We start from the raw sequence: 12149 nt of genomic DNA, 5'->3' as shown, positions 1-12149 counted from the left end.
TAACTATTTGTTGTTCTCATTTGCTGTATGAGATCACGAAGAGGTTCTGCCTGACGTTTCTTCCTAAAGGGGAGTTTTTCGTTACCAATGTCGCAATATTGCTTGCTCTGGGTGGATCTTTGTTGGTTGTAAAGTGTCTTGAGACAACTTGTTGTGATTTGACACTATAATAAAATTGAATTGAATTGAAAAAGATGGTGATATTTTAGGACTGTGTGCGTGTGTCCAGTATTAACTCACGTTGCTAATAAAGAATAAATACATTAACTTTAACATGACCTGGTAGTTATTTTATAGTTTGTTTTGTGTCCCTATACAGCAGTGAAACTTTTTATTGTCATGACCCCCAGTTTGATATGCATTAGACCCCCCTTTTTTATCTCTGAAACCCCAATACACTCACTATATTGTTGTTTTTCGCTGTGTGAAAAAACAGTTGTGGAAAGTAACTTAGTAGGCCTACATTTACTTAAGTACAGTAGAGTAGGCTACTTAAGTATGAATTTGAGGTATTTGTACTTTATTGAGTATTTCCAATACTCTTAAGGTGGTTGCACACTGGGCGCGTTTTTCTACTTTGTAGATTTTTATTATTACAAAACATACATTAACCACTTCAGCCCTATATAGATTTCGGCGATTTGAAAATAGCTGATCTACAAGCTCACAATGCGTCGCGATGCGAGGCATTGTGAGCTTGTAGAGGGGGGGTGACATGCAGTAAAGGCCTTCGGGATCGGGAGTCGAACCCGCGGCACACTGCCAGACTGGATTACCAGCCAAGGTGCCTGGACCGCTGAGCCACGGCCCAGGGGGACTTGATTGATTGATTGAAATATTTATTAACAGTTTGCAGAATTACAGTACATTTCCAGCACAAACTCAATACAAACACTGTTAACTGTGAGTGGACGACCCAATAAAGCATTACACTTGTTTACAAGGGGGTCCACCTTGTTCAATTCATCAAAACATTTAGAGACATACAAATACACACTTCTATGTAGCCAAAGAACAGAACAGGAATTCATCATAAAGGAGGTAAAAAGGGAACATAAACATATACAGTGAGGGGAAAAAGGGGTGTGGGGGGGGGATTTTCACAATGAGTAGGCTACTTTTGGTACTTCATCTACATTTTGATGCCAATACTTTTGTACTTGTCTCAAGTACATTTTAAAATTCAGACTTGTACTTGTAACAAAGTATTTCTATATTGCGATATTGATCCATAAATATTGAGTGACTGCTCACTGCTGAGTCTGACAGAGCTGAAATTTGGGGAGATAGAAGGAAGGGGAGATATCATGATACTACATGATACTAGCCTATAGCTCTAGTCTAGAACATGACTTGAGAAAGCCTTAGTTTGAACATCAATACATTTGACAACGCCAGCCGCATTTTGTTACTATTACGCATCAGACCAGGCTGCTAAACTGGCCAAAACCATGAATAAACATGTGTTGAACATTATATTTGTACACAACACAGGGCTAAGTATTTCTATGACAGATAGGCTGGCCTGGTACTAGGATGTTGTGTACAGCGATGATGTCATGTTTCTCCTCTCATAGACCAATTAGCAGCAGCAGAGCTCCCGGACCGCGGTCACCGTTTACTTTACAACTAGTCTCCTCCTTCGCCCCATTTGGAGCGACTAAAAATATGAGAGGTGTCACAACTGCTACGGGGCCCAGTGGCAATAAGGCCAATCGCCGCCCCCTTCTCTAGTGTCACCCAATGGGGCTGCATCTCGTTGTCTCCGTAGGATTAGAGAATACCCATCCTGTCGTTGTATATGGTCATGGCAGGGGCATTCCTGGGAATCCAGGGGACTGACGCGTGCTCCTGGGACGCCCAGCTTTTTAAGACCCCACTTCAGGCCAGTGCTTCATTTAGACACTCCAGCGTTAACAGCCCCCCAAGCAAGGCGTGCGCTACAGACCACCCTGTCTCGCCACCAAGCGCTCATCATCTCCACAGTGTATATTCATTATTATAACGCACCCCAAGGCGACGGACGAGGAGACAGTCACAGCTTTTCGCTGACTGTTGAACCAGAAAACGAGCCGATGACTTCACAGACGTTTGGAGAGGATTAACGGCTTCTTTCATTCATCAGCCCACTGAGAGAAGGGCCTGGTCTGACAACTTCACCCTCTGTCGCAAGTAGGCTATTTTGTAGCGCACAACTCACGCCCTTTCACTCTTTTTTTCTTCTTTTTTTACAATCTTCCTTCAAGTTTGAACTTTTTCCCCCCTCACTCCCAGCAGACTGCACAGCTTGGCACTGGCCCGAACGTTTTTTTCTCCCTTTCCTTGAGCCCCCGCGCCCAGTGAAAAAAATCGCACAAGCTGGCCCCACTGGTTGTGGTATAAAAGGGGCAACTGACAAACATGATGAGCAATAACACGTACTACGAGCAGCAGCTCCCACCGCAGTACTACCAGAGTACAGACAACGGCGAAGAGGAAGAGGAGATGCCGGCAACGGAGAAAGACCTCGCCGAAGATGCTCCCTGGAAGAAGATCCAGCAGAACACCTTCACCAGGTGGTGCAATGAGCACCTCAAGTGCCTCAACAAGCGGATCAACGACCTCCAGAAAGATCTGAGTGACGGGCTGAAGCTTATCGGGCTCCTGGAGGTTCTGAGCCAGAAGAAAATGTACAGAAAGTATCACGCCAGACCCAACTTCAGACAGATGAAACTAGAGAATGTATCGGTTGCTTTGGAGTTTCTGGAGAGAGAACACATAAAGCTGGTATCAATAGGTGAGTTGTAGTCTATGATGGCATGTTGGGTATTTAACGCACCGTTACGCACTGCATTTCGCACAAGCAAAAAGTTGTTTAAGTTTTTTCCGGAGCTGTATAAAGCGCAATGGGCGTACAGTACAGTACAGTACAGTACAGTACAGTACAGTACAGTACAGTACAGTACAGTACAGTCCACACAGATGAATGAAATGTATTTCAGACTGCCATTTATTTCAAAATGAATGCTATAGGCCGAATTGTTGAAGTGTTGGTATAGTTTTCTATGGTTTAATACAACTGTAGTTATAATGTCAGAACCGCAGACAAGGGATTTAAATGGGTCTATAACAGAGAAGCAGCTGGCTACTCAGTGGGCTGTAATACAGGATAATAATAAAAGGATGAGGCAACCGCAAAACAGTGATAAACTACAGCAATTCATACCAGGTATACAAAGCATTAAATACAAAATTAAACTGTGTACAGTAACAGGATACAGGCTAATAATAAAAGGATGAGGCAAGACAGTCATACACACGCTTGCAATCACCTACACCTGAAATTAATAGAGCCAATCACCTCTCTCGCACCTGCAGTCACACTGCCAATCACTGAATCCACATCACATACAATGATCATAGGAGGATGAAGTATATGGTGTTCAGGGGAATTTAGCCCATCTGCTGCAGGAGTTCATACACAACTTTGGATCTGTCGGTCCATAATATATCCACATTGATGTCCATTTCTTAGAGGGGTGAATGATGTGGTAACTAGGTGGTGACTGGGTTCATCACTGTTATTGCCATAATACATAATAACACCCTTTAGAATGGATCCATCCAGCCAATACTTAGCCTACTCATTACAATCATCTACTATGGATCATGTACTGAGATTAATAGCTGGGGATTTACTTAATGGAATTAAGTTTGATAACAATTCTGGACTCACTGGAGTCTTATTTTACATTTTGTAATGTCATTTGGCAGGGATGGCTGAATACAGTGCATTTAAATTAATTATAGAATTATGCAATTGTCTATTAAGCTGTATCTGGTGCTCTTAGTTGACCTCAGTTGCCTTTCATCCACGTTCCAGGATGTTCTGGGAATCCATCACATTAATTTATAGAGAATGATGGCCAGATTAAGACCACACATCAGACGTGTGGTACAGTATAATGACCTGGGAACTAGCTCTGTATTAATATCATCAGCGATTCTGAGAAATGGAGTAGAAAGTGCTGTGCCTCATGCAATAAAAGTAGTTTGACATGTCCTCGAAAATGTCTAGATCAACTACGGGCTGAAAGTTTGGTCTTGTTGCTTGATCAGTGCGGCAGAAGGAGGTAACCCAGTGACGAAGTCAACCGCGATATGAGACCATGCATGGGCGAATCTGAAGTCATGATCAACCGCTGCGACCAAATCTTGGTCGGATTATACTGTAAGGGTTGAGAATGTTCCGTGGTCACAAGAGCGGAAGTGCTGACCAGATGTAACTCCTATAGCAGAGTAAAGTCTTGACTAAAGATTTGCCGAGTAGATTAGGTCTCGGATTTAAAGATGGACAAGTTAAAGATAAGCTTAGGTTTATATTCTTATACGGACTTGATTGAAGTTTGTAATCCGACGGAGAATGGTTCTGGCAAGATGCCTTATAACAGGAGGGGATGACGTAACAACTATAGCTAGTCGTGACGTCAACCCTGACAACAAGTGGTCCTTATACCAGTGGTTCCCATGCTTTTTTGATCAAGGCCCGATCTCGATATATTTTTGACTTTTTCTGCCTTTATTGATAGGTTGAAAGTAGACTGACAGGAAATGGGGAGAGAGATGGGGGGGGGGGGGGGGGGGGGGGGAGACACGCGCCAAAGTCGGTCGGGATCGGGAGTCGAACCCGCGGCACGCTGTCAGGCTGGCTCAGCAGCCTAGGTGCCAGCTAACCGAGCTAACCGTCCGAGCCAAGTTTGACAACACATGACCCATGGTGAGGATCTTACTGATCACCCGTTAGCTAGTAGCCCTGCTGAATATATTATGCTGATAGATTTGGTCACATTTTGATGCGTTATCAGCATTTCTAAAGGTCTGTCTGATGCAGTAGCGACTAGCGAGTAGCCTATACATCGAGTTGGTACAGAACAAGATGGTGGTTATTCAGCAGTTCTTTGTGGAGGTTGAGAGGTACTATAGCATTTTAAAGACAACATAAAATACAGTGTATTTCCTTCCAAACTTTAAAGCCATGGTTGTCACACCTTCTTAGGAAACATTCCAAGACCCCCAAAGGAGTCATGCCTGCATCTGTATACTCCAAACCTGTGCTATATAGCACCTTTAAGATAGGTGCCAAAGCACCAAAATAGATGATTACTAGCCAAATAGCCACTTTTAGTTCTATTTAGCACCATTTTTGTTTAGTGTGACAGCAGCTGCTAGGTGTGTTTGGATTACAGTCATCTCTTTGTCATCACTGTTAAGGTGCCAAGACATGAGGATATTGTCGTGTGTGTGTGTGTGTGTGTGTGTGTGTGTGTGTGTGTGTGTGTGTGTGTGTGTGTGTGTGTGTGTGTGTGTGTGTGTGTGTGTGTGTGTGTGTGTGTGTGTGTGTGTGTGTGTGTGTGTGTGTGTGTGTGTGTGTGTGTGTGTGTGTGTGTGTGTGTGTGTGTGTGTGTGTGTGTGTGTGTGTGTGTGTGTGTGAGTGTGAGTGACTGTGCGACTGTGTGTGTGCGGTTTGCCTGTGTGTGTGAGTACCTCTTCATCACTTCCTCATAATTTTAGTTTAGGTCTGTCATCAGTTTGGCCTGTCCTTCCATACTGGGATCTTTGTCCATGTTGTCTCATTTGAACACAGTAGCTATGAAACGTGCACAACAAAGGACCTGTATGTATAGAGGAAACTAAAGTGAGGGCGACTTGCTGATTTGTGACCGATTTGCAATGATTGCATGAGTAGAATCACCAAATATAGGGCTGAGATATCTCTGGTCCATAGCCTTACTGCTTCTGATTCTGCCCTGCAGTAAGGCTCTTCTACTTTCGCTTTTAACCCAATCTGACCTGAGATCAGATTCATACGAGGTTTCCACTGGACACACGCTGGTCTGACGAACCCATTCTGACCTGAGATCAGATTCTAAAAATGTCAGTCGTTCTTCGATTTTTCAAAAATAGCAGACCTACAAGCTCGTATCGCGCCACTCGGTGGCGCGATATGAGCTTGTAGATCTGCTATTTTTCAATAGCTAAAGCATAACATGATGCTGACACCAAAATGGGTGCCCGTTCAGAATGGGTTAAATCTCACATGGAACTCAGACCAGCCTCTCCTCTTTTGCGTAAATAAAAATAACGTTTTTGCTCACTCACTTACTCACCAAAACAAAGGCGGGTTGTGTCATTAGAAAGCCTACTTTCCTTAGTGGACGCACTCTGAGCCCCCCACCACACGTATAAACGGTACTTTTTGGCCAAAAAGGGATTTTGTTTCCACCGGAAAAAAAATACTTTTAGTTACTCCAATGCGCCCTCTACCGATATTGCCCAGAGAATTGCCTCATAGAGAATATGTTTCCTCCGTTGAAAAGAAATCCCTTTCTGGCCAAAAAGTACCGTTTATACGTATGGTGGGGTCTCGGAGTGCGTCCACTAACGAAAGTATGCTTGCTAATGACACAACCCGTCTTTGTTTTATTTTTATTTACGCTAAAGAGGAGAGGCTGGTCTGAGTTCCATGTGAGATTTAAAAGTGAAAGTAGCAGCGCCTTACTGTAGGGCAGAATCAGAAGCAGTAAGGCTATGGACCAGAGCTAGGGCTGAGAGATATATATAATTTTATATTATATCATATTATCATGACATGAGACATTATCAACTATCATATCAACAAATGCTGTCTTTTCCTGATTTCAAAGGCTGTATTACAGTGCAGTGACTTACTGAACTTGTTTTAGATGTTCTATTATTTGTCTTTACTGATCACTTAATTTAAAAACAATCTCATTGTGTAACTAATTTGATAAAAGCACCAATAGTAGTCCCCACAACATCAGCATTGAGTTATCTGGTGAGAAATATTGTGATTAGATTTTGACCATATTGCACAGCCCTAACATTATTAGCCTATATCATAAATGGAAGGGGGGGAGAGGAGGAGGGGGGGATGACTCCTAAGGGTTGTTAGATGCGTGACATGTGATGGGAGGCTGAATGAATGTTATTCTTGTGATCAATGACAGCTGTGTGTGTGTGTGTGTGTGTGTGTGTGTGTGTGTGTGTGTGTGTGTGTGTGTGTGTGTGTGTGTGTGTGTGTGTGTGTGTGTGTGTGTGTGTGTGTGTGTGTGTGTGTGTGTGTGTGTGTGTGTGTGTGTGTGTGTGTGTGTGTGTGTGTGCGCGTGCGCGTTTTGATAGTTGCTATATAGTAACCCTGGCTGTGGTGTGTATGCGGTGAGGGGATAGTGGGTCAGCAGACTTGTTGGACAAGTGACATTGGTGATAAGCTGGAACCCTCCAGAACCTTGTTACTCAACTGGTTGGGGAGGAGGGTGTCGGGTAACACACACACACACACACACACACACACACACACACACACACACACACACACACACAGGCTGAACCAGGAAGTAGGTGCTGGAAGATATGGGGTGTAAGGCTGTAAGCACATGGTTGTGCTTTTGGTCCGTCTGCCAGGAGAAGGTCAGGATAGCGTTTCCATATCCTGTCCCCTTATTTATTACTATGCTCGGTCACACATCGCCAAGCAGAGTTAGTCCGGTCCACCTTCCCCAAGTCATAGAAGAAAGCACGCACTCAAACTTTGACAAAATCCCAGTGCCATGTCTTGACTGTCTGCAACAAGCAGTAACAGAACTTAACAATGATCAGATGAATCAGATCTGCAAGCTGTAAACTCGGCCCATCACAATTACTACGTAATCGCCTAATCGCTATTATTTGATGTAATCGCAGTTATTTTGCAAAATTTTCATTTCCAGGTCAGAAAGGTTCATACATTATTGCGATTCACTATTTTGTAACACTTATTTTATTTTATATTAAATATTAAATATGGCATATTTTGGTCATACCTCCTTTTTGGTCATATCTGCCCCATGCAACTTTTGTTTACCGGTGCATGGGCTAGTTCTGGTGCGTGACGCCATCGTACGACGAAGTGCATAACTCAACTTTAGCTTAGATGTAATGGTACTCAGTGATGGGTGTGTGTGTGTGTGTGTGTGTGTGTGTGTGTGTGTGTGTGGGGGGGGGGGGGTAGGGCTCTGATTGATGGGCAGACAGCTGTGCACCCTTCACTAACGGGTGCTTAAAATAGACTGAGCCTCCAGGGAGGGAGAGAGTATGGGTGGGAGGAGGGGGGGAGGGGGGGGGGGGTTAGAGTACTCAGGGGAGAGAGGAGCAAGAGAGGGTGTTAGGAGGTGAGAGGAACCACTGAGGACCAAGAGGTCAGTGAACTGGCGACTGGCGTGGTACAGGAGTGGAGACACAGACTGTACAGAGAGAGAGAGAGAGATAGAGGAGATGAGGATGGAGAAAGGAGATTTTGGAGCAGGGAGATCTGATACACAATGATGGAGACTGCACCAAGTGTGTGTGCGCGTGCGTGCGTGCGTCACACATAATGGTTAAAGATGGAGTGCCGTGATTTTTCTTTTTTTGTTTTGTATGTGTCTATGGAGTTAACATTACTCAGGACAGGTGTGGTTAAAATATTGAAATATGTCTTCCCTGTGTATTTTTGGTTACTCAAAATGCCCAATCGAGGCCTAGGTCAAGAGGCCCAATCGAAATGACAGTGATATAGTGACATCGCAATATCATCCCCTCGGCTAACCAACCCCCCTTTCCCCTTATCATACAACAACAGCTGTGGGTGCGGCTTCAGTTCAGGCCGATCACCACCCATCACCTTAATGAACTGGTGGGTGTAGCCACCTGATGATCATGTTTTAGGGGGGGGGGGGGGGGGGATATCACGGCACTCCGTCTTTAAAACCCATTCTGACCTGAGATCAGATTCATACGAGGTTTCCGCTGGACACACACTGGTCTGATGAACCCATTCTGACCTGAGATCAGATTTAAAAAAATGTCAGTCGTTCTTCGATTGTTCAAAAATAGCAGACCTACAAGCTCGTATCGCGCCACTCGGTGGCGCGATATGAGCTTGTAGATCTGCTATTTTTCAATAGCAAAAGCATAACATGATGCTGACACCAAAATGGGTGCCCGGTCAGAATGGGTTAAGGTAAGGGTTAGGCTTTGAGGAATTAATGCAGTGAACGGACATCAGTTCGTGAGTAAGTGTACAGTTTGTGTGTTTTGTGTACAATCCTATACAAATGTATCCTGTGTAAATTCTTGGATGACAACTTGGAAAACGGTTCCATAAGAACGACGGCAAAGTGTGAGTGCCCTGTCTGCTCTTATCTCCTGCTGCCCTCTCCCTCTCTCCTGCATGCTGGCCACATCAGAGGCAGAGGGAGACAGGAAGTGAGTGAGTGCTCTGATAGTATGCCTGAGCATTTTTTGCAGCAGCTAAAGTATGCACTGTCTGCAGACTCAAACTCAGTTTAACAGAGGGGTCGATGAACAGTATTATGAGCCAGAGAACGTACTACAAAAGTAACCAAATCGAGTCCATGTGGTTACATTTGTACATTCTCTGAGTACGTAAAAATGTAAATTTAGGCATTTAGCAGAAACTCTTATCCAGAGTGACGTACAATAAGCAAGGTAATCACATAGAAAGGTAATCACAATAAAAGATAATCACAGAATGCAGAGAGACAGTGTAGTGCGCAAGAAACCATGGGATCCCGGGTAAACCAAGAACCTATAGCATTAGTCATTAACATTAGATTTAGCAAGTTACTACACTGTGCGCTGGAACATAGTGTGTGTGTGTGTGTGTGTGTGTGTGTGTGTGTGTGTGTGTGTGTGTGTGTGTGTGTGTGTGTGTGTGTGTGTGTGTTTCTGTGCATGTGTTGGCATCCATTTTCCTGGGTCACTAGCCAGTGTAAATGCTGCGGTTTTGTAATGGGCTTCAGCAATAACTGTGTAATGCGATAGTGAACAGAGACAAAGAAATAAAGTGGAAAGCAAAAGAGATGGAGAGAGAACAGATTTTGAGTGAGACAGTTTGTAGGCCGTGTGTGTGTGTGTGTGTGTGTGTGTGTGTGTGTGTGTGTGTGTGTGTGTGTGTGTGTGTGTCTCAACAAAGCACAATAATGACTCTGCAATGCTCTGTTAATTCTGTCTGAATGTAGCAACATGATGAATCCTTCCACTGAGTCTATCTTGAAAGAAACAAAAACAAGCCAGGTCCTATCTCTCCCTCGCTCTCTACCTCTCTCCGTCTCTCTCTCCAGCAGGGTCTCTGTCTGTCTTACTCTCTTCCTTGGTCTCTCTCTCTCTCTCTCTCTCTCTCTCTCTCTCTCCGTCTCTCTCTCCAGCAGGGTCTCTCTGTCTGTCTTACTCTCTTCCTTGGTCTCTCTCTCTCTCTCTCTCTCCAGTAGGGTCTCTAATTATTTCCATGTGTCAGAGGCAGTCAGCTCAGAAGAATGTTCAAGCAGCGCCAGGACCGCTTGCTTCTCTACATGCACACACACATGCGAAAGTGCATGGCTTTGACACACACACACACACACACACACACACACACACACACACACACACACCCACTAGGGACAAAGCGGTCTGACCACTCAAGTGGGGAGAGTTCTGATTGCAGAATTTGCTATACACTACCTCAGAACACCTCCAGCCAGGCAATATATTCCTGCGCAAAACTGCCCCTGTGTCCTGGAAGGTCTTCAGTTTCCAGTGCATGGACTTTCCATTTCCAGTGTACTGTATAATCTGAAATAAACCCAGCCATTAAAGAAAAAGCATTGACCACTTGCAGGAAATGTCACATAGTTATTGAGAAACAGCAAGATTATATCTGTAGCCAACACATAAAGGTGTGAAATCCCAATTTCCTCTAGTAATTAATGGCTTATGAATCACCATAAAGGCTTGAGCTTGATGGGAACAAAAGACATCATCTGCTATAGATTTTTAGCCAGCTATACCCTCTGTGTTGTTTCAAACTTGGCTCTTCAAACTCATAAAGTGCAAAAACTGCAAAGCAAGGGGAAAATACAGTAGGCCTGTCCACATGCTACAGTCTCTCTAATGGCTGTCCTTGTAAAGTCTTTAGCACCACAGACAGCCAGGGTCAGCCTATGGCCATGAAGACCTTCCTCACAGCACAGCTCAAATTTGACTTGAAGGCTGAAGAACAGGTTATACAGTACTACAGTATGTAATACTAGTGTATACTATAGTGTAGATCTGTAAATCTAACTGAGATTGGCTGTTTGTTTCCTGTGTATTCCGCGGAGTCATGTTGTCATGTCTAATGTTGACACTGGTCAACGATAGTAATCCTAATTTATATTCCGTTGTACAGCGGTGTACAGGCTCACCGTTATACGACTATAAATCAACCATCACCGCAAAACAGAGAGCGCATGTAAACGCACACAGTTACTGTCGAAGTGTCCTTGAGCAAGACACTGAACCCCTAATTGCTCCCGATGTGCTAGTTGGTGCCTTGCATGGTTTCCGCTGCTGTGTATGAATGTGTGTGTGAATGGGTGAATGTAATGCACAATCTCTGTAAAGCGCCTTGGATAAAGGCGCTATATAAATGCACCATTTACCATTTACACTGCTCACCTGTTGAACAAGAGTCGCTCAAAATGCGCTAAACTGTGTGGGCTTCAGGGCAGCGGGAGGGTTTTCCAGATTTCCAATACTCCCCCTTCCCGATCTAGCTAGTGACAGATGGGATGACTTCATGGTTCCTGCAAGGAAACAGGGTAGCAGGGAAAGTTCACCAGGCCCCCATCAGCACATACTGCATGTCGGCCATCAAGGGATGACGCACTGGTTTGTTTCTATACCGAGGAATGAGACAGAGACAATACCGAAGGATGAATGTCTTGGGCCTAGAGATTGGATAGTGGTCAATGTTGCCATTTCTTGAAACGGTACCTCCTGTACCTCCAATACTGTCTCACTTTACATCCCCCCCCCCCCCCCCCCCCCCCGTCTGACTTCATAAACGAACTATATTTAGGCCAGTGGACAGAGCGTGGGTACATGTTAAAGATAGACAGACTCGGGGCTGTGAGGAAACAGGGATTTGAGATGGAGGTGATGATTAGAATGTCCGACACCATGGGGTTAGTGGCGATTGTGTGATGGGAATGTCTTGTGTTGACCATGAAGTAACAGTAACAGAATATCCTTCTTCTGAAGTTGTTCTTTGTCTCTGACCCCTGTCAGAACATCTAGCGGTCTGTTCTTTG

The 12149-nt window shown here is 44.4% G+C and overlaps 1 protein-coding gene across 10 annotated transcripts in view; it reads left to right on the top strand.

Annotated features, from left to right (window-relative positions):
• The first annotated feature begins 1896 nt into the window (after positions 1 to 1896).
• The window catches only part of flncb (filamin C, gamma b (actin binding protein 280)), a 73992-nt gene continuing 63739 nt past the window's right edge, over positions 1897 to 12149 (top strand). For all 10 annotated transcript variants that reach the window (XM_083758191.1, XM_083758189.1, XM_083758190.1 and 7 more), the window contains exon 1: positions 1897 to 2776. In XM_083758191.1, the coding sequence (XP_083614317.1) occupies positions 2401 to 2776 (376 nt within the window). In that variant the 5' untranslated portion in view covers positions 1897 to 2400. The remainder of the gene's footprint in view (positions 2777 to 12149) is intronic.

This window comes from Protomyctophum parallelum, assembly GCF_964188405.1.
Source record: "Protomyctophum parallelum genome assembly, chromosome: 22".
NCBI classification, from domain to species: Eukaryota; Metazoa; Chordata; class Actinopteri; order Myctophiformes; family Myctophidae; genus Protomyctophum; species Protomyctophum parallelum.
The sequence above is the reverse complement of the archived record's forward strand: the minus strand, read 5'-3'. Positions and strand labels throughout refer to the sequence as shown.